Source organism: Aulostomus chinensis, chromosome 16 (genome assembly GCF_037954235.1).
Source record: "Aulostomus chinensis isolate RoL2024-O1b breed Wild chromosome 16, RoL_Achi_v1.0, whole genome shotgun sequence".
Taxonomy (NCBI): domain Eukaryota; kingdom Metazoa; phylum Chordata; class Actinopteri; order Syngnathiformes; family Aulostomidae; genus Aulostomus; species Aulostomus chinensis.
The window spans coordinates 21,375,897-21,399,103 of NC_141335.1; the positions used below are offsets into that span (position 1 = coordinate 21,375,897).

Consider the following 23,207-nt stretch of genomic DNA (forward strand, 5'->3'; position numbering starts at 1 on the left):
AAGCTGCTGATGCTGCTCATCTTTGGGTTTATTAACACAGTTGAATGGGTGGGGGGGGGAGGCTCTGATCATCACAAGGGTCCAATATGCAGCATCAGGGCCTGAGAGCAGGTCAGAGGGGAGAGAAATTCTATTTTAGGCTGTTTGAGGAGTGGTTAGCCCCTGAGAGAGCAGGTCACACAAACCCAGCCCCAGCATCAGGCTGGAGCTCGCTGATATTCAGGTTTATTGCTTAAGTGAGAGAAGTGCATATTCATGTTCTACAACCGCCTCTAGACAACCTGAACTCTTCAGAGGACGCTGCTGGTTGTTTTTTTGACATCGATGCTGTAAGAGCGACCCCATATTAACCCCGTCAGGGCCTCCTGGAGAGAAAGTGTACACGCAGGTGAACATTATCATTGAGAACACAAGTTACAAACTCAGGATCAAATCATGTGTCAACATAATACCATGACCAATAAGTGTTTTATTTTCAATCAGTCACTAAAATTGAAAGTTAAAAACCAGCATGGAGGTAGCCCTGAGATGTCGGAATTCCACACTCGTGTAAAATAAAATTAAAACAATCATAAAAACTATTTTTTGTGGGTGTTCATTTAAAACAGCTTGTTTACAAGCAAACACATATTTGGAACCCATGAGGACTAAAAATCATAAGGCAGATCATCTTCCAAAATGCAAACGTGAATAAGATTCCTTCAGGGCGGTGCCGGTCGACAACCAGTCCAACAAACTAACGACAAAACCTTCACGATTCAGCAGAACCAACTGTCACCCTCCTCAGAGCAGCAAGTCTGGAAAGAAAGTTCAAATAAAAGCCCCCCCCCCCCCCCCGACTGTGTTAATGGATGGGGCCCCAGGCTCCCCCCCCCCCCCCCCCGGTGGTTTCTACAAGGGCCTACACAGTAAAATGATGCATCTTCTCCCGTCAGAGACTTAACATGAGGCGGGTCTGCTGGAACCTCTATCGTTAGCACAGCTACGTCGACGACCACGGCTAACTTTCAAACTCAAATACACACGTTTCGTTTCCAAGCGTCTCCTCTAGTGGCGCCAGCCTGCCACACGTGCACGTCACACACACAAACACACACACACACACTCACATTCATATGTACTCACACAAACACACACTCATGCAGGCTCAGTCAGATAAAGAGTCTTCCTGACAGGCAGGGTTGGGTCGCCGTCCCCGTGGCGCCGTGCCTCGTCCAACTGCCAGCCTCGCTCACAGTTTCGCTGCCATGAAGTTGATATGCGGTTTGACCAGAGGGAAGAGAGGCAGGCTCCGCTTGAACTCCGTCATGTCGTGGACCAGAGTCGGCTGAGGACACACAAGAGGGACAACCCAATCACAACAAAGTGTACACTGACTTGTCTTTTGGACGCTGTTGTCAAGGTAACTAGCTGTGCAATGTACTTCTGAATGTTCGATGTTATTGAGTCTTGACACAACAACTTAGTGACAGTTACATGTTTACAGATGGACGCAACAAAAGACCTTCAACCATCTCTGAGCAGCCTTAAACAACCTGACTTGTATCATGATACCAGATCAATGTGTGGCAGCCATCTTGGGCTCTAATCAGACGAGGTTGTCATGGTAACCTGTGATAACCCACTGAAAAGCATTCAAGCTGAATAGACCAATGGATGGAATGCAGATAAGTTTCTAAAAAACACACATCTTATGTCAGGAGCGGTGGGGTGCTTACCTGGGGCAGGGAGGGGGCCGGGGCCAGATTGACATCATTCTGAGCAGGAAACTCTCCCACTATGGGACCTAGTTACACACACATGCACGCACACGCACACACACAGTGATGAACAGGTCAGCGTGACACATGATGGGCCTGCTCACCAGCTGAGAGTCTAAATGGTGTTTGTGCAAAGGAAAGCTGATACTCACAGGAGTCCAACTCTCTGGACAGGACGTGCACGGAAACCTTGTGTCTCTTCATGGCTTCGATGGTCAGACGTTCCTGCGAGGGTGGGGGTGGGGGGGGGGGTGACAGACATATACACACACACACGTTGGGTGATGGATGGAGAACTTGTTGTCTTTTCTGTGGAACACTGCCACCTAAACTAGATCATTCCATGTAGTAAATTTACTGCGAGTGACTCGTCACAGACGGGCAGAGTCAGAGGACCCGGGGCGCCGAGAGTCTGGGATCACGTCTGACAGACAGACCTACAGAGATGTAGCTCATCAGCGTCTCTGAGTGGAGGATTATATTCCGCTGGAGACTCGGCTCATCTGCAGTCAGACGGCGGCGGCTCTAGCAGCCGAGAAAAGTGATGGCTGCTGATATGAGATTAGAAATGCATTAGTTTGATTCTGCGAGGGGGCCTGGGACGGGTTCTGCAGGGCCCAGATAATGCCAATTCTTTCAGCCGCCACGCGACTCGAGCCCTTTATGCCCCTTGAAACAGGCTGCCGGCCTGTCATTACGCCAGCTGATATGCTGCAAGCGTCCTGTGTCAGTGTCACCTCCACAGCTATGAATAGACGCCGGAGGAGATGAAAGCGAGGAGGGCCGACTCAATCCAGTCTCTCTCTCTCACACACACACACACACACACACACACACACACACACACACACACACACGCTGGGGAGGTTAGCTCACACAATATATCAAAAAGAAAATTCTTCTCTTTACAAATACTACACTTTTATTCAGCAAAACTGAGTCGATCAGTTGATAAACCTATCAAAAGGTCATTTCAGTTGCTTTTTCTACTACAAAAAAGTTTTTGTTGCCAGACTTTTGTTATGCTGTTACAAGAAAACTTTTTACATCGTCAAGATTTTTGATTCTTACTATTGATTCTTTTTGTTTAAATATAAGCACTGTTTTGACTACAGATGACTTTATGTCACATCACAAAACACAAACAAGAATCACTCCTCTTCAACATGACAACCTGGTCTGGTTTTGTCACGTCTGCTTTGTTCCTCCAGCAATGATTCCTACAGGACCAGGGACGGGGTTCTTGTGTGAGTGGATCCTCAACAACCTGACTACTTCCTAAAGTCCAGGCTGATGTGTGTGTGTGTGTCTGTGTGTGTAGGACAGATATCCGCTGACAACATCACACCCCTCCTGAGAGCACAAGACTGAACTTTGACCTTCCAATAAAAAGCTGTGAGATTCATCTTTACACAGTCATCAACATGCAGCGGGTTTAATGTGGAACATTCAGTGACACCGATTCAGACAGTTTCCGCAAATTACTCACTCTGAACCAAAAATCAACAGTTAACCGAGATTAGAAGAATATTTTCTTCTCCTTGTGATCTGTGACAACATCTCAGCCCCCCCCCCCCAAAAAAAAACAAAACTTGGTGAAATATGTGAGGTATGAAGACAGGAGGCCAGCTAATAAATATATATAATAATATGCAGCTGAATTTGATTGTTAACCCCCATTTTCTCTTTGAGCCAATGTAGCACTACAACGCCCCCCAACAAATATGCACTCTTTCAGCTCAAGACTGGTGAGTAATTCCTGCTTTGAGAAGGGTGATGGAGGACATTACTGCAAATGGTCAAACTTCCCCCAAAGTTCCAATATTTTACTGGCATGTTGTGGTTTCACGGGTAATTAAGTTTGTGTACCGAAAATGACATTTCCACCAGCGTGATGTTGCCTTCTCCTCTGTCAGGATTGATGCATTCGTTCAACACTGCTCCTTGTTGCACGCGTGTTGTCATCACAGTATCTGAAGAACCGAGTCACTGGCTATTCCAAATGTATTTAGCAGCAAATTCATACTTTCTTCTATTAATATTGCCTCGTTCTTTAGTGGATAGTTTGTTTATTGGTGGTAAGGGTTGCTTTGTCCACTCAGTGGACCCTCACTGAGCAACGAGAACATAATCAACAACGAGAACACTCCTGAAGAGGTTTGGGATGGGCTTGCTGCCTCTGCTAGAAACGTGTACCCCCTTTATGTTATGGAATGAAACTAAAGGGTCACCCATTAAAATGCTAACAACTGCAGCTAACTTGCTGATCGCTATCAGCACACTAGCTATCAACATGATGCGATTATTTTATGAGTATGCTAAAAAAACAAAAAAAAACCAACAACAACAACATCTGCTAGCATGCTGATTACTGTCATTTATAAGTTGTGGCATATTAGCAGGATGCTAACATGCATGTATAAAATCCAGCAACAAACGATGAGGCACATGGGCGGCATGGCTCAGGGGTAGAGTGGCCGTCTAGCAACCGAAGGGTCGCTGGTTCGATCCTCGACCCCGGTGACCATGTCAAAGTGTCCTTGAGCAAGATACTGAACCCATAATTGCTCCTGATGAGTAGGTTGGCGCCTTGCATGGCAGCCTCCACCATCAGTGAGTGAGTGTGTGTGTGAATGGGTGAATGAGATGACACTGTAAAGCGCTTTGAGTACCGCTAAGGTAGAAAAGCGCTATATAAAATTGAGTCCATTTACCATTTACAGGGACACCGATGACCTGGACTCTGGTAGAAGTCATTGTCAAGACACTTTTCAAGTGTAAACTGGCTCTTTGAGTGGACCCGACTAATGATGTGAAGCAGCTGTAACGTTGCTATGGTTACTCCTGCCTCCAACTCCCCTGTCAGTTGGCAGCCATAATGACTAAGCACTTTTCATGTTACTGTGGAACCTGGTGGGGAAGTTTCTAGAGCAGTGGCTTCTCTCATCCAAACCATACCTGCCACCCTCAGAATTTGGTACTGGTCAGACCAGGAGACCCTCCTTAACGTGATGGTGTAAATTATGTTCTTGTGACCCTGCAAGGATGAAGCTTTTGCTGCATAAAGAACACGGTTGTATCCGTCTCCTCTTGTAATTCCCTTTCAACATTAACAAACTGTGCTTACGCGAACGCATCGCAGGCTCATGTTACGTCTCTGTCGAGGGTGTAAGCGTCTTTTTATACGAGACCCCCGTCACATTATTCCTTTAACTTCTGAAGAATAAAGGAGCAGGGAGTGATTTTTGTTAAGGAAGCTGCTACACTTACTCTGTAGAACTGCATGATGTGTTCTTTAGTCAGAGTCTTCAGATAGGCCACCTCGATATTATCTGCAACACAATAAAGAAATGTTCACAGAATCAGTGCAGGGCTGCAGCTGACAGCTCCGCTTCATTCTCCGTGTGGGCTAAGTACACTTTCAGAAGTTCTTTTTTTTTTTTTTTAAGTAGCGTTATTACTGCAGTGTTGTAGTGAAACTGAAAGCTTCAACATATTCATGCACAGAACAGAAAGGAAACATGCGTTTTATGTTGTCTGTGCTGACTGTGTTGAATGTTTTAGCTGCCCTTGATCCCCCACCTATGGCACTGACTCCCTTGGCAGCCTCCGTTGGTCATCATTCAGAGTTTTAGGCAGACTACTTAAGAATCAGGCCAATTGTAGCACTTGGGAGGGCAGAAAGCTGTGTGACAGCTGCAGAACACTTTCATCGATCCCAATTTACCCGCCTGAGTACCCCCCCCCCCCCCCATCCTGCTACAGAGACTAGACCATGACATTGGGATTAAAGGAACTGCCCTAAAATGGTTTAAGTCCTACTTATCTGACAGGTTTCAGTTTGTTAATGTTAATGATGACCATTCTGAGTATAGCAGAGTTACATATGGTGTACCACAGGGTTCAGTTTTAGGACCGATTCTCTTCACTCTTTACATGCTCCCATTAGGTGACATAATCCGGAAGCACTCGATCAACTTCCACTGATATGCAGATGACACACAACTTTACTTGTCGATGGAGCCAGACGACACAAGCCAGTTTACTCATCTGCAAGACTGCCTGAAATTCATTGAATCCTGGATGTCCTCTAACTTCTTAATGCTCAATTCAGATAAAACTGAGGTAATCATTTTTGGACCTAAACACCACAGGGACACACTCTTGAATCAGATCTCTACTCTAGATGGCATCACCCTAACTCCGAGTACAACTGCAAGGAACCTTGGGGTCATTTTTGACCAGGACCTTTCCTTCAGCTCCCACATAAAGCATGTGACTAGGACCGCCTTCTTCCATCTGCGAAGTATCGCTAAGATTAGGAATATCCTTTCCCAGAGTGATGCTGAAAACTGGTGCATGCATTTATCACTTCTCGGCTGGACTACTGCAACTCTCTCCTGTCAGGATGTCCTAAATACTCCCTAAAGAGTCTCCAGCTGGTCCAGAACGCTACAGCGAGGGTTTTGACGGGAGTTAAGAAGAGAGAACACATCTCTCCCACTTTAGCTTCTCTCCACTGGCTTCCTGTAGGATCTAGAATCGACTTCAAAGTCCTTCTGCTGACTTATAAGGCTCTCAATGATAAAGCTGCATCCTATTTGAAAGAGCTCATTAGTCCCTACTGTCCCACCAGAGCACTCCGCTCCCAGAATGCAGGTCTTTTAGTGATTCCCAGTATCAATAAAAACAGACTGGGAGGTAGAGCCTTTAGTTACCGGGCTCCATTACTGTGGAACCAGCTCTCTCCATGGGTCAGAGAGGCAGACACTTTAACTACGTTTAAGTCCAGGCTTAAGACCTTCCTCTATGACAGAGCCTTCAGTTAGGACTGGTTCAGGTAGCTCTGAACCATTGATAGCTATGCTGCTACAGGCTTAGACTGCTGGGGGACACATCAGGTTACATGGAGCCCTTTTCTCCTCTCCTCTCCTCTCCCCCTCTCTCCTCCTCTCCTCCCTGCACATTTTTGGAACTGTCACTACCACTACTTGTTGCACTTTGTAGTTTGGCCTTGGTGTCTCGCAGTCTCTCTGTGTTTCCACATATCCACCAGAGCCCCAACCGCCGCCTGCATCGCCCCCCCCCCCCTCTTATTCCCCACTGTTACACCGGCCTGCGCTCCCCTTCCATGAACCAGTCTACCATCCAGTCCCCCATCAAGCTGGCTTGCTCTCCCTGCCTCCCCTACCAGAAGCTTCCTTCTTCAGCTGTTATTAACATTTCCGTGTTTCCCACATTCTGTGTTATAAACTGTTTTCTTGTCTGTAACAACATCTACTGCACGTCTGTCCGTCCTGGGTGAGGGATCCTCCTCTGTTGCTCACCCTGAGGTTTCTCAGATTTTTCCTTGTTAAAAGGGTTTTCTATGGAGTTTTTCCTCAGTCGATGTGAGGGTCTAAGGGCAGAGGATGTTGTCATGATGCCATATGAAGCCCTTTGACACAAACTGTTTGTGAAAACGGGCTAGACAAATAAAATTGCCTTGCCCCCAAAAAAATAGAAAAAAAATTGATAAAGCCTAGATTTGATTTGACTGTTTAACACAAGCTTTCCTAAAAAAAATCTGAGTGATCAGAGAGGATTTTTTTTTTGGAACAACCTCCAGCATAGAGAGTATTCAGCAGTAAGGTCGACAGGCTCACCTCGGTCAAAGTTGTACTGCTGTGAGATGATCTCGCCCCAGTACTTAGCGCACTCAGCAGACAGCTTTTTGGGTTTGTCCAGGCGGCGGATGGCCAGGGCCTGGATGTGTTTCTGGAAGGCCTCCTCACTCATCTCCTCTACAGACTTCTCCATCGTGCAGAGAAAAGCCTCCACACGGCTCTCCAGGTAGTGAGGCGCCTTCTCCGACTGGATGATGAAGCGGAGGCCTTGGACACCATTTGCCCGCCGGGGCCCACTGAACACGATGTAGCCTTGGGGGTGCAGACGGAGAGGATGGGTGAGAGAAGACAGACAGAGCTATTATTACAGGACTACAGGGACAATCTGAGCAGCCCGTATACTTCACTTCATCATCACCGCAGTTAGCAAAAAAAAATGTACATGGTTTCTTCTTGTAACAGCATATGTTCTTATGTTGGAATATTTAACAGAGGCTAAAATGAGAGCATCCTATTCTCCCTCACCCAGCTGCTCTTTGGTTCTCAGTGTGTTGAAGCACGGCTCAGAGATGATCTGACAGAAGAGCTCCAGCAGCATGTTGTCGTGGGTGGTCTGCATGTCTGTCTGGTAGTAGATTTCAATGCCACAGTTGTTGTGCACCTCATTCCTCTGCTGATAAACATACCAGCCACCTGAGAGGGGGAGAGGAAAGTTTGTGGAACTACTTTACCTCATGCAACCATCCAGAACCAAACACAGCTATACAGTACAGATATTTGGTGAAAGGAGCATGTGGGGTTATTCCAAGCAGCAACACAAAATTTCAAACATTGTTTTCTACATGCACATGAAAGACTGACTATTTAGACACGTGTCCAGGAGATGCTTCATCCAAAAAGTCTATTTTATCTTTCAAGCACTCAAAAACAGGTGTCTGGAGCTCATAAGGACATCCTCGTGACTCCAGAATGCAAAAAGTCCCAGCCACGTACTTTTAGCTTGAAGCTAAAAGAGACTGATGGCTTACAACAGCAAAATTGTCCAAAAAATTCTCTTAACTCATTGTCCAGTGTAATTCAGGTCTTCTTGAACGACATAGACGACAGCAACTAATTGGCTTCAACTGAATGTGGCAGCAAAGCCACGCTCATTCAAGGTAGCACCAGGCCAGAAGGGCTATAGTTCGTTTCTGGCTAAGATCAAAGTGTCTGTGGATTAACTGGAATACTGCCGGTCAAAGAAGATGTGGATTACACCCAACGATGCTTGAGAGTTTGCAAACTGAGTTTTTTTTGGACAGTTTTGCTGTTGGTTTTTTGCGGTAGCTGTTGTTAGCTTCAAGTTTAATAGTACATCTATGAGGTATGTGTGTACAGATCTGAAGGCCCCTGAGTCGTGCTGAGGTACAACAGTGCACCGTTGTAATCCTTCTTATTGACCCGTTAATAGAAATAACCAATGATCCATGGACTAGAACAAGATATTCATGATGCGGCAACAAAGGCTAAATATAGCACAGAGAACTAAATTTGCTCTTTCAAACTAAATCAATGCAGCATCCAGCAACTTGTACAGTGTAATTTACAAAAAGCTGATGATACTTTTCAACTGTACGTATGCAGTAATGCTCGAGGTGCAGATCCATGAAAACTAGAACATTCAGAGAGGCAGAGACAGCACTGAAAGTCAACATCTCATTTTGCTGAGTGGCTCCAAATTGGATGTATGAAGCTTTTCATCTTTACCACACTTTTACTCAGCAGATCAAGAAGAGGAGGAGGGAGAAGGAGGGGGAATCTTGTTGTGCTCAACATCAGTTTGTTTGAGTCAAGTGTGATCAAGCTCACTGCAGGAAGCTTCACGCAAGTGCTGACAGAGCACGACGGCTCTGCTCTGGGAGTGTCCACAGTTCTCCACATCTCCCTCACAGTCTAGAACTGCACGTCAAAAGGTTTTTAATGTCTGTCCGGACAAACTTAATCAAAGAACGTATTTCACCAAACTTTTAATGTGACTCAAGTGAAGGGAGAAAACTTCTCAGGCGAGTGTGTAGTTGTGTTTTTATGCCCCCTCGATGGAGGGAATGTTTTCAGGTTGTCTATCAATCCAGTTCTCATCAAGGGAGTCGATCAGGAGGAACTTAAAGAGAACACAAATGTTAACTTGGAGTTACGGATGAAGTGATTCGATCATGGTGGTTAAAGGCAGTGTGACTGCATATACAACACAAATTCTTACACAGATTTCTAATGAAATGATGAAGTAATGAAATTCTATAACCCAAAGGTCAAAAGTGAACTAGACTTATGATTACATATTCGTGAGTGCTATCTCTCAAGATATATTTAGACTCCACTGTAGCCAAAGATGTTGGTCAACTTTCCCATCCAAAAGTCAAAGCTGCAGAAGCTGGACTGAACTGAGTTGAGCCAGCTCTGTGTTTACATTCTTTAGTCACGCCCCTGCTCTCCTGCCTCCTGCTCTGCGTCAGACTGGCAGTCTGGAGCCAAGCCTGGGGAAAATCCCTTGATCCCTCAGTGGGACACAGGATGTCTCCAAGTGGCCATGCACACCTCTGGTTTTCCTCTACATGTCACTCAACTTCCCTGACGTCACCAGAGAGGCAGTGCAGGTGCTTTGCTGTGTCTGTGTACATTTACTGAGGGGACAGCGGGTACGCATTTTGCTCGATGACGTTCGTCTCCATTCAGTGCCTATTAAAATCCTCCGAGATGTTGAATTTAATCAAGCCTTTACAAATGCCTGGCGCTGTCAGTGATGACGAGAGCAGACATGCTGGGTAAGGACCTTTCTGCATGGTCGTCATGGAGACAGGTGTGACTGGCCGACGACGATGATGATTCGGAGAGCTTGACTGGTGTGTGCGTGTGTGTGTGACCTACCGTCTGGAACCTGGACCTCTCTGTAGCGGATCAGTTGGCTTGGGAGTAGAGGCTTTGTGTGAGCGTGCTCAATGAGTGTGTCCTCCACCATTTGCATCATGCCAAGAGCTGACTAAAGAGATTAGAGACAGGGAAGAGAAAAGAAAACATTTTAGCCAACAAAAACTCTGAGAAACATTTAACTCCTAGAAAATCATTATGACAAAGACCTGATGTTCTGCTCTTCAGAAATTCTAGTGCCAATCCTCAGTAGCATTAAACTGTGAGGTCCCAAAGTTCACTGCTTCCATTTGACGACTTGATGGTACACATAGCTAAGGCATCACTGTCAGCTTCTCACAAATCACCCAAAAATGTGCTAGCTTGATATTCAATCCCTCTTAAATGTCTCATCATATATTGATACCAGTGTTGAAATTTAATGAATGAACAGGGAAAACACACAAACTTCCCTTGAGTTTTGTTTAGAGAACAATACGATAGCCATGCCAGGGTTCATGGGAGACTTTCGGAAGGTAGTTAGAGTCTGTAGACAGACTTCAGCTGATTCAAGGAACTCCAGAGATTATAATGTCAGGCTCTGATACTTGCACAGTGTTCTTCTTACAAAGTCAATAAGTTATTTGAAACATAGGGCTTGTGGAGCAAAGTTTAACTATTGAATAGTGAGGGGGAACCACATTTACCAAGAGCAGTGAATGATCTTCTGTTTGCAATCATGCCAGACTCCCAATTTACGCTTGCGTTACTAGATCTTAGTGTAACTTACGACACTACTGATTTCTTTTAACTCTGCCTGGCTTTCATTAAGGGCGTGTTTCCACTGGCTCACTTTGACTCGGGTCGGGTCGGTTTGGCCCCAACACAGCACTAACCATTACCATTTTGATCCCTGCTCCGCTGGGGTTCCAAGCGAGCCGAGCGGGGACTAAAATGTCACATAAACACAACAACATGGGGCACTGATTGGTTAGCTTACCCGCTTACGCCGTCTACTTTTTAGTCATCTTAGCCTCGGCAGAATACTGGTGGATCACTTGGTTAAGCCTTGCCTTGAAGCCTTGCCTGTCTATCGTCCCTTACTTTTAGTTTAACCAAAAACCACTGACCGGGCCACAGGCATAACGCTGCCTCCATGTCGTCCATTGTTGTTGTGTCGCACACAAATTACGCCAACGTGGTACCCAGTGCTCGTGGAAACGCCCCCTTACAGAGCCGTACTGCCCCGACCCCACCTGATCTGAGCCAAAGTGAGCAAGTTGATACGTGCCCTAAATTAATCTGAAAGAACAATGAATTTCCTAAAGTTGAACTACATCTAAATATTTAGATCTGAAATATGGTGTACCACAGGGCTCCATTCTTGGCCATCTGCTTCTCTACCTTTTGTATTTAACTCTTGGCGAAATATCATACTGTCATGGAATTTATTTTCATTACTACAAGGATGGCACTCAGATGTATGAGTCTAAGGCTGAGGTCTGTTTGGCTGCAGTGGAATAACTAGATGCCATTTGATTTCCAAGCTCTGAACTCTCTGATTAATGTGCTGCTCCATCTGTCCTGCCCACTAAAAACACCCAATTGATTTAGTCATTGAAAAGCTTGATAACTGTGGGGTTTCTTGAAGTTTGACAGCAGTGAATTTCAATGTTTGATCTAACCTTTTCTGATCAGTACATGAAAGTCAACACCAAGATGATATAATTCTCTTTTTTCTATCCATGGCTAAGACTTTGTTCCACAACTTTGTTTCATCTGGTTGTGATGCCTACTTTTCAGGCCTGATGTGTTCCAGTACTAAAAATTTTAAACGGTTCAGAGGTGAACCAGATTATATCAATGTTAAACTCTTTTACTGGCTCTGTCAATTTAAGATCAAACTTGAATGTGCTTCAGATGGCAACATTCAGATCACATATCTGTTTGATCTTGTTCTATCCTGAACTCTCTTGGCTCAGAATTCAGAGGTTTTGATCGGACCCACAGTTACTCAGGTCAGCAGGCTTCAGGATCCCTTGCTACTAATATCAAACACTCTGGCTCTGTTGAGCCATTTGTTTCAGTATGTTTTGCAATAATATGGTCTCAACCTTGATACATTCATTAAGCTTAATTAAGAGTCTATGTTTCTCCTGATGATCACATTGCAACACAACAACCCTCCAACTCTGACCGACTTCCCACAGCACATGAACATCCAGGCTGTCTCTCTCCTGGTGTCTGCTGTAGCCAATTGCAGATGTACTACATCTGGAGCCTCCCTTTTGGCTTCCATGTGTGAATCATGTCCTTGCCCCCCCCAGTGTGTGCTTTCTCTGTGTCCACTCCCTTCTTTGTCAATGGTGCAGGAAATTTGCCTGTCGTGCACACGTCTGAGCTGTCATTGGTCCAGGCTTCAGTGAGGAGTTGAGGTTTGTAGGGCTCAAGACACCCTCCGAATCATGTTCTTTCAATATTTCATCAAATTATCTTGAATTTTGTCATCCTGATTGTACATATTGTCATTTTCAGTGTATTCTGTACAAACGTAATGCTCGTCTGTCTTGGAAGACTGACTCTGTTGCTCTTGGTGTTTTTTTCCCCATCAATAATGGGTTCCTTGAGAGTTTTTCCTCTTCCCAATTACAGGTTTATAGAGAGGGTGAGGTATGCTGTACATCTTGTAAATCCACAAGAGGAAAATTGGTGATACTGGCTTCATAAATACAAATGAACTAGACATGAGGGAAGAGGCACTGAAAGAGAAATTGTTTTGCTACCACAAATTCCAAAACTGAACAGGACAGAAGGTGATAAACAGTTACATCACTAAAAGCTAATTTTGGAAACCATTTTTTGATCTTTTCCCACTTTTAATCTGCTAGAGTTGAGGTTAATGAATACAGGCTTTCCATTAAAACACGACGGCAGACACACATTACATAGTGTCTCTGACGAACTACTTGCTCTGGTATTGGAGAAGCAGGTCTGCATTGCCGCTCAGTGATAATGAAAAGGATTACTGCTCTCACTGGTGAAACCGATTCTCTCTCAGCGAGACTGCAGCACTGTCATCATTATGAGATGTAAGGTGGGTGCTGAGACAGCCGGGACCTCATCTTGTGTGACTTGATCGAAGGATCTTGTGAGAGGCCTTTGACAATAATCCTCTTTAATAGTACCGAAAGGCTGAATGTGACTGTAATATAGCTTGGGTATAAAAAGTGTGTTTTATATATGCAGAATTAAAAAGCATACACATAATGTATGTGCAATGTGCAGGAAAGGCTGTAGAATTGTGAATATTCAATCCAACCAAAATATGTTTTACAAAAAATTCTAATTTTCTCAGCTGGCAGTTAATACATAGTGATTTAAAGACAAACCTCCTTGGTGATGTTGCCATGGAGAAGGGCTTCAATATGTAACCGTGACAACAGCTGAGGTATGAAGGCCTTGAGGCGTGGGAGAGTTACATCTGGAATACAGATCACAGACAACAGCAATCAATCGAAGAGCAATATCCCAAGAAATGTCTGGAAAAAGTCCGCTCAAGAAATATGCTGTGTTTGTAGGTGTGCCTACTTCATCATAAAGTCTTCCTGTCATCAACAGGAAAGCAGTAGTCACATGACACTCAGACATTCATACAGTCATTTACACAAGAATTGTGTGTGGCCTGTAGTCATGCAGGCTGGCAATTCTGAATTCAGGTGACGTTTGACCCAGATTTAAGAAGGAGCTAAGCTACTACAGGGACACGCACAAGTTGTCGAAAAGATATTTGTCGACACCAACACGCAAGCTGTGATACGAGAGATCCTCATAGACCCAAATAAAGTGACGGGGGTGGGGGGTGACAGATAAGGAAACATGCGGTGGTTAATGGCGGCCTTGGTGACCGTGCTATAGGCCATAACCCTGCAGGTTAATTGAGTCTCATGGGAATCCATGGATTGCCTGTGTAAGCCCCGTGGAAAAATATAACAATTTGCCCTTCAGGTTCCAGACAGAAAGGGAAGACTGCAGCTAGGGAGACATCTGCTGGAGGACAGCCTCTGCATTCAAATGAGGGATGAGTGGAAAGAAGAGACGAGTAGCCCTCGATCAACTCCAAGGCCAACACTCTGGAACTTAAACAAAACCCTTGATAATGTGAAAAAGTAGAACTTTTTACTGTTGTTATGTCAGCAACTAATCAAAGAAAGAGTAAAATGCATGTCTCCAATCCTTGACTCAGGGTTTCTTGGGCTCTGTTGCAATCAAGTCACCATTACAACACACCCACCGTATAGACAGAAGTCCAACTCCACTATGCATAAGAAACTTTGATTCTGTAGTCCATGGAACTTTGACCAAGGGCTAACTGAACACATAGGGTGAGACATGAGGAAAAGACAGATTAGGACTGGTATCTTACCATCTAGAGCCTCTCTGAGCTCATCTTTGGTCCAAGCAACCTCGGTCATCAGTAGACGGAGGTAGTACATGGCATGCTGGTGAGGCTGCTCAGCTCTGAAGTTATTCAAAGACCTCATGTACTGCAAAGAAAAGAAGAAGGAAAAGTAAATTCAATGCTTGAGAGGATCAAAACTACTACGTCGTTGTGTTGTTGGTTCTGAATGGTATGGTGGTTTCCTGGTATGATTATGTCTTCTGGCTGATGGGAGTTGCAGTCAGAGCTTACCGCTTCCTTAATGATGTCAAATCGCTTCTCGTCAATCTCAAAAGTGGCCATTTTCTCAACAATCTTCTTCAGCAGGATGTGCTGTTTGTCATTGTAGCCTTTGACAGACAGCTGCAGCAGGTAGTGACAAAGGATAAACAGTATATTATCAACAAATAAAAATGAAGGTGGCATGATCAGTGTTTGTTAATTTGATTTATAAAATGTGCAATTACACGCTGATCAAGCGGTAGTCAAGAATCACCCAACAGTTAAAAACAAATACCACAACCAATGAAAGACAAAGGAGATTTGTCGTGATTTTCAATCATTGAATGAAAGGTGATGAAACAAATGAAACTGATCATTGTTAACTCAGAGAGGACAAGCAACTAGCATCTTTTCTTTCCTTAAGGTAGATGTAATCTGACAGTTTGAACTTAGTGTTTGGGTTGAAAAAGGTTCAACTGTGCTCTGCCGTTTTAGCCCTGAGCCTGCGAGGTGAATGCTGACAGAGTTGACTGGTTGGGAATATCGACATCATGATTTTTAGCTGGATAATAAAAGAATGTTAATGCCTTCTGATGCGAGGTGAGTCTGTTGAGTCTGTCCTTGAGTGGGCGTCTGGGAATCTGAGCCTTTCATGGACAGACTTATCCCAGAGGCGCTATGTCAGCAGCGGTGAAACAACTCGCATTTTCAAATATATTCTGTTTGCGACACATCAGTCACAGGTGTTTACGTTCCAAGACTCCCAGCATTGAGCAGTACATGGGGAGGGGTGTTCCGCTGACACAGCACCACAGAGAAAGGTCTGGCTGTGCAAGGCTCCAGGGTCTGGACCACTAGAACCCTCCACTCCACCAACACCTGCTCCAGGCGATTCTGGGGGGCAAAATCCTCCATCTCAGTGACGCTGGACTTCTGGATAATAAGCTCACACATACAGCCTTCATCAGCACCTTGCTCATTTTTACATTCAATTTAGAAATTTATTTAAAATGGTCAATCAATGCTGACAAGTCCAGTTCAATAGACAATATGCACTGTCATTAAAATGATCAGGATTAAGAGCTCAGAGCAATGAAATAGGATCTGATGTCGAAATGAAAGCTGTCAGGGAGACACAGTCACCCTCTTTAGATGATCAGGTATTTCTATGCAAGTGAGGACTCAGATGAGTACTTGTAATAACCTTGAGTCTTTCCTATTTTAAATTCCCCACTTTGCAATGTCATCCACGCCTTGTGGCCCTACATGATTCAGCAAAAACCTTGAGCCACATGGCTATGCTCTCAGACCCATCCCATTCCTCCCTGTCGCCGGGTCCCTGCGATGACACCTGTAAAAAGTAATCTCTCCTAACATCATTAACCTTGACGAATGCCCTGCCAGCCACACTGATACTGCTGACTCAAACCAATTACGTACAGCCCTCCCACAAATACACACACCTGCCGTCCCTAGGGACAGACCACAATCATTTACAATGGTGACAGGTCGTTTGCTAAAAAAAAAGATGTACACCAAGACGATGAATACAGGTTACTAGGTCATACTGCAAATGATGCTGTATGTTAGTGCGGGAGTTAGGAAGTTTAAAAGAGCAAAACACCACCACACAAACCACAGAAGCACTTGCAGTTTCTTTGCAATCAAAGACACACAAACACAACAATCTAACCTGCATCAATGCACCTTGCGCACTTGAATGATCAGGAACGAGACCATTAAGCTCTCTAATAATCTGACTCATTTCACCTTCACAACCTCTGTGACATTGATACAAGGAGCAACCAAACAGAAATATTGAAAGACTCAAACTTGGGCCATCTAATTGTAGTATTTCTCCTTTTTTGCTGTGCATTCTCCAACTGAATGCAATACCACAAAGTTCAACAGCACCAAAGGCCTGAATGTCACAGTACTACGAACTGCAAAAATGTTAAAGTGCTACAAAAATCGAATATTATTTAGGAAAGAAAGGTCTGCACACTTAGGTCCATTACAAGGTTCAGTTTTAATTCACTGCCAAGCTTTCAGCAACACAACCTTCATCAGGGCAACACAGCGTTCACTCAGGAAATTACTGACAGTTGCAGCACAACGCCAGAGTGAAACGAGCCCTGAAAAAAGATGAAGGTTGTACAATAGAATGCTTGGTAGTAAATAAAAGCCAAAGTGTACAGAACTTTCTCTCCTAAATACCATTTTACAAAACCCATTTTTCTGATAAAAAATACTTCAAAACTAATGCTAATGTTAGAAAGTAATTTGAGCTAACAAGACAAAAAAAAACAACAACAAATTTTTAAAAAGTGAAAAATTCCCAAAGGCTAATTCTATTAATCCTGGTTCAAAATAACTTAACCAGTCTTCTAGATTGGTATTAGGTTGATGTGAAGAGGCAATGCAGAAGCAAGCAAATACACAAAACTCCTCACAATGAAAAAGAGCACAGAAAACCAAACCATTTGCACACACTGTAAAACTTTAAAGTCAACCCTTGCCCCAGCTTCCCTCCCTTCAAATGAATTACTTACGAGGATGGCATTCATCCCTGAAGCTACGCCATACACCAGCCCAGCCAGGCGGGCTGCATATGTATACTCTTTTAAATCATCCTTCAGTAACCTGAGTAACAAGTAGGTCATGTTGCAATGCAGGGGATCTGCATATAGGTAGCGACTAATGGAAGGAAAAAGAACAAAAAATACATACATAGTTTTTGAGAATGAAGGGGTTATTAAAGGAAATAAAGACAGGACAAAACAAGTATGAAGAATGATAAGAAGAGTATGTATATGCAGCCTTGTGACCAGCTTTCTGCCCCGTAAAAACAAACAACAGAGAAGACCCCTGCTACTCTTCTCACATCACCCTGTGAAATTGCATGCCTTATCTAACTGGTTGACTGCAGTGGCTCTGCTTAACTGTATGATGAAATAAACATATCTTCAGTAGTCATGAGGGTTTCGCGGGACGTGGATGAGTACAGAGGAAAAAAAGGTCGATGAGGAGTGAAGAGGGAGATGGAAATAAAATAATAGCTACATCGAGACCAGCCAGGTCTGGTTCCTACAGACAAATTAGTTATTATGGTCTTTAGGTCTTAGAGAAAGTTCTAAACTGACTATGTGTATTTTGTAACCTTGCTACATAGCTACATTAATGGCTTTAATAAGCTTGTCAACCCAGGCCTGGCTGAACTGCAGTAGCAAAAAACAGAGAAGGGGGTAGGGGTCTCTAGCATTGGGATGTAGCATGAGTGCGATGGGGTGAGAATTTTGGATACTTACATACATCCCATAGACGGTATTTTGGAGGTCATAGTTCAAGCCAGCTAGCTCGGCTGCATATGCATACTCGTTGAGGGAGTCCTTTAGGAGCTCCAGGTATAAATAAGCCATGTTACAATGCAATGGGTCCACATACGCAAAAGGGCTGCAGAGAAAATGGCAGTGGTGAAAAAATAACAGCGTACAAATGTTTGTCTCTACATGTCTGTCTGAGCGGAACAAAAGCTGGAGTGTCGTACATGACTCCACACACTGAATCATTTAGGGATGTAAGTGTACAGCTAAACACCTCCAATTGCAGGAAGTTTTGATTTGTATGAATCAAATGATTGCGTCAATAATTTAATATTGTTTAATTACACTCTAGCCCAGAGGGCTTAAAGAGTGTGTCAGCGAACCCGAGCTACAAACGAACAGCGCTGCCAGGTGGTTGGTATCATCTCTGTGGTAAGAGTTTCTGAATTCATATCAGTTAGAATCTGATATTCATATCATCATATTTCTGATCTGGTAAATACCTCCAGCTTGAAGCCTAGAATTTGGCAGATCTGTTTTAATAATTTTAATAAATGTGAATGGGGAACAGTTAACATACTTACTGGGTGGTGTCAAAATATAGCTACAAATACTGCTCGGAGGTAAGTCACATACCTGAAGAACTCAAAGTTGAGGCATGCTTTAGGCAGGAAGAACTTGTCGTCCTGCTTGAACCACACCTTGCTCATAGCAGTGTCCTGTAAAGAAATTAGGACAAAATACGGGCAACTCTTATTCCTAGTTCTTTATGCACAGAGCCTTATTTATTCTTAGCACTATAATAGGACGTTTTCATTTAGTCATTGAGAGGGGAAGCAAAGCCTGACAGCTATTGGTAAATCCTTGCTCCTGACACCTAGTATAACATTTAAGTCTTTGCCAGCCTGAGTGATTCAGTTACAAGAGGTACACAATAGATGTCAGGAGCTAGGACTTTCAAATAGCCATCAGGCTTTGTTACCTGTCCAGAGGACTAAATTGGGGGGGTGGGGGCAAAAAAAGTGCTCTCGTACAGAAGAACAAATTTGCGTGTAAGATTTCACGAATGAGGCAAAATGATCGTAGGTGACGCAAGAAAATCCCACAAATACAAACACAAATTGATTTTACAAAATAAACAATTACCACTCAATTGCTTTTGTCTATTAATTATGCAACAAACGTGTTTTTATAAAACAGATCAGTGTGGAATTTGCACAAGAGTAAAAAAAAAAAGAGAAAAAGAGCTGTTCTGCTCCTACTATCATACAAAAGCCTGAGATTTTTTTTTTTTTTTAATCTGCAGTTGAGCAAGTCCTGCTTAGCGTTTTAATGGAGACGATTGATGACAGAGCAGTGCAGCCAAAACACTCGCCTTGATTAAAGTGGGGACAGACGGAGAGTCTTTCTCAAGAGGGTAGATCTCAAAGTTGGTCGGGATAAACTCATTTTTCATAGGTAATTTGAATTTGCCGTTGAGGTCTGCATTGGCCCATTTCTGAAACATAAATGTACATTAACAACTGTCTGTTATCAAACTTGAGCATCATTATTCATTACAGGCTGAGGAATAAAACGGCCAGTACTTTTCATTATAGCTACACGGCCACAGTGACTCACCTCGATGGTCTCTTCAGAGATAGCCTCTTGCTTGTACTGTGTGCCATACCATTCTTCTGTCCTGTCTGTCTGCCCTTCAAATGACTTTGAAACAACTGCAACTCTGCAAAAAGAGAGTTGTGAACCAGGTCACATTACATACACCAAAAAATCTACAGATGTGCAGACGCACAAAAAAAGACTGTGCTTCTTCCCATCACATATACTGGTATTTATGATGACTTTATGTGCGTAACTCAGGTATAACTCGTTGGACTGTGCGTTCACATATTATCATAAAAAAGTATAATCATTAGTTTTGTGTTTTCAATTTTGTACATTAATGTGCAATTTTCCACTACCACACTGCGCTGTAATATTGTAAGTGGTGTATGAAATTTTATCAGGCCTTTTAGAATTTTTGGTTTATTGTGGTCACTAAAAACAGATGCATCCATGTGTAGGTTTGCTGTTCTGATGTTGTTAGAGGACCTTCCTGATTCAAATAAACAATAAAATCATGACGATCAGCGGCTCCTGCACTGCTCTAGGCTTCCCTGGGCTGTTCTACTCCAGCAGTATGCAGAACTGGTTCTGACAATTTATATGCAAATGATAAATTAACTGTAAGGAGTAGAAATTGGGCTTGCGAACATTCTTAGAATGTCACAGTGGTGTATAGAATAGTACAATGCATATACACAGCACTATAAATCTGGCAAAAAAGTGCCTCTGGCCCCTGGATGCACCCTGCCAGAGTCTGGAGGTGAACCCAAGCATCTCTGACGAGATCTGAAGAGTCCAGCACTCCCCATCCCACCTGGTTACACTTGTACGATTCTGCCAAGAAAAAAGGGAGAACCTTCCAAATTAAGGTGTGCCAAGCTTGGGAGCTCCAGGAAGACTTTAGGCTGACATGGCTACCGCATGTGTTTTAACCCATTAAAGACTTTGCTTAGTACAGAGTCTTACAAAGAACATCTGGTTTTACACATTTTGGAAACACAATATTTTTTTTCTGTTTGATACAGTAGAAGTGTTACTTTTGGATACTTCACAAAACAGATCTGTACCAAATTCCAAGAAATTTTTGGAAAGCAATTTTGGAAAAATTTTGAAAAAAGCTAAATTTGAGTTTAAAACATGTCTTCTGAATGATATTATTTTTGCACTGCATATGTGTGCATATCTTAACATATTCAAGCTGTTTCACATTAAAAGATGCCAAATAATGTGCTGCTAGATAGAGCCATTTCTCAAAAAATACTATAAAGTAAATTTTCCTAAACTGTCCTAAAATTATGTACATATAGGGGTTTTCAGTACATAGAGAGCCAAGGCTCCTCTCAATATTGTTTTAGTGAATGACCAGTTCTCACACTGACCTGACATGCTCTGGTCTCAGCTTATCCAGCACCATCTCAATCAGATCTGGCCTGAAGTCCTCCAAAAGGTACTCTGCTGCTAGAACCTCTTCCAGAGGGTAGTACTGAGAGATACAACAAAACAGAATAAACAATCACCACACATGCAAAGAGGTCTCTTCATCTACAACTTGTGGGTATGAACGCAAGTTCACTGATGAGGAAAATATCTTTGTGGTGCTGCAAATCTCAAATCAATGCTAAATCAAAAGGCATACTAAGTTTTTCATTACGTTAAATAGATCTGGTCTACTGTTCTGCGCCTCCACACCCAATTGTGTGTGTAAATCTTCCTAGGAGTTTTTGCATAATCCTGCTGGCAGGAAGGCACCCAGACAGGTTTTTTTTTTTTTTTGTCATCAGACAGAGAGAAAAGCATACCAACAGACAAGCTGAACACAAAACTCCTTAGTAAAAGTAATAGTTGAACAGAAGCTTGAAAATGGACAAATACCACTAAAATCAGTGTAGAGAAAAAGGTTGTTATGCTGCAGTGTGATTCCGTTTGAGCTCACTGTCTGAATGTCATATGATGACTTTCTGCCTCTTATTACAGAGGGTGTGAAAAAATAATTGAATGGCAAATTTGGGTACAAAGATGCACAATACCCTCTGGGTCACTAATGCCAAAATTGTTTTAAGTAGTCTTATCGGTTAGACTTGCTGCTACAGTAATGCAGGGAAAAAATACCTAATGTTGACCATGCCTCTGCAAAGTGTCTGTTCTCTAAACAATCAGCACCAGGCAGCCTGATGACGACAGCAGCTCCACAAGCAAAGAGCTGCAGTCGGTCTCCCTGGAAACAACCTTTGCAGATGGAGAAGGAACCTACATGAAGTAATCCAGCCACTTTAGAAGTGTAGCCACGGGGTCGCTCCTTGTCCTTGAATCTGAAGGCCACTTTGTTTAAATCCTACAGATTGACAAGAAGACAGATCATGTCACATGCAAAGTCACAAGCACACAGAATTTTGATTTAAAGCCAGATTATAGACAAGGAAAAAAACAGCTTAAGGTGTGGTGTTTCCCCACTTTGTTCTACTGTTCTATGGGAGCTAAGCTCAACTAAATGAAGTTTGCTTGACGTGCTCAGCTAGTGGAGGTGACTGTGAAAGTAAAAGACAGATTTGGAGGATAAAAGCCTGCCAGCGTCTCTGCTGTTCTATCAGTTTCTCTAGTAACCAGAACTAAGAGGGTCAGGTTTGTTCTGCCCTCCATCTTTTATTACCTTACACTCCTCAAACACCCACTCCTGAGGTCCCTCGGTGCGCAGTTTCTGGATGTACTGGAACATGTGGAAGATGATGTCCTCAACGTGCACTGCGGTGACGCATAAACCTCAGTCAGTTAGTGCACATCATTTACTTTTCTTTCACCCGCTCGAAAATCAAATCCGAACATGCTGGGGAATAAACGGGATGCAAAATAAAATAAAAATACAGGAAGCGCTACTTACAGAGACCCTCCTCAGTCAAGTCCACGTTGATGATGAAGAACATGAAGCCTTTAGCTCCTTCTTTTTGCCCTCCAACCAGTGTATTCACCCAGCCTGGCAGAGGAACACTGATGCTCATTATCGTTCAATCATGCAGACTTATTTGCTTCATTTTGAAAAATATTGATACCTTAACATAAATGCGTGCTGTTCAAGGCGCCCCTCAAAAATACTCAGTTAATTTTAACATGTACATTCATTTTTGTTATTACTGTTTACAATTAAATGCGCATTCTAACACATTTGTCACTGTATTAAAGCTCTGCTGTGTGTCCTACCTTTAGACTTGAGCTCAGATAACAAACTTCCAGGTCCTTCGTGACCGATAAGATGCCCCAGATAGTGTCCAGGGTTGGACTTGTAGTACTTCTGCAGGTCCGGGATGGGAAAAGTCACATACAAGTTCCTGATGTCTTTGATAGGTACCACTTTGTAAAATTGCTGAGAGTAGACAGA

The 23,207-nt window shown here is 43.4% G+C and overlaps 1 protein-coding gene across 2 annotated transcripts in view; it reads right to left on the reverse strand.

The window, feature by feature from the left end:
* Window positions 1-881: 881 nt before the first annotated feature.
* ide (insulin-degrading enzyme) overlaps window positions 882-23,207 on the reverse strand; it is a 29,898-nt gene continuing 7,572 nt past the window's right edge. Inside the window, exons 7-25 of one of the 2 annotated variants that reach the window (XM_086180362.1) lie at window positions 23,030-23,192; window positions 22,713-22,805; window positions 22,485-22,576; window positions 22,089-22,169; window positions 21,217-21,320; window positions 19,853-19,955; window positions 19,608-19,730; window positions 18,869-18,951; window positions 17,462-17,606; window positions 14,940-15,050; window positions 14,673-14,793; window positions 13,639-13,730; window positions 10,271-10,382; window positions 7,892-8,059; window positions 7,406-7,678; window positions 5,031-5,092; window positions 1,913-1,985; window positions 1,719-1,786; window positions 882-1,327 (exon numbers count right to left, since the gene is read on the reverse strand). In XM_086180362.1, coding sequence (XP_086036488.1) covers window positions 1,232-1,327; window positions 1,719-1,786; window positions 1,913-1,985; window positions 5,031-5,092; window positions 7,406-7,678; window positions 7,892-8,059; window positions 10,271-10,382; window positions 13,639-13,730; window positions 14,673-14,793; window positions 14,940-15,050; window positions 17,462-17,606; window positions 18,869-18,951; window positions 19,608-19,730; window positions 19,853-19,955; window positions 21,217-21,320; window positions 22,089-22,169; window positions 22,485-22,576; window positions 22,713-22,805; window positions 23,030-23,192 — 2,163 coding nt within the window. In that variant the 3' untranslated portion in view covers window positions 882-1,231. Of the gene's footprint in view, window positions 1,328-1,718; window positions 1,787-1,912; window positions 1,986-5,030; window positions 5,093-7,405; window positions 7,679-7,891; window positions 8,060-10,270; window positions 10,383-13,638; window positions 13,731-14,672; window positions 14,794-14,939; window positions 15,051-17,461; window positions 17,607-18,217; window positions 18,363-18,868; window positions 18,952-19,607; window positions 19,731-19,852; window positions 19,956-21,216; window positions 21,321-22,088; window positions 22,170-22,484; window positions 22,577-22,712; window positions 22,806-23,029; window positions 23,193-23,207 lie in introns of both variants that reach the window. The other variant, XM_086180361.1, reaches the window with a different exon arrangement.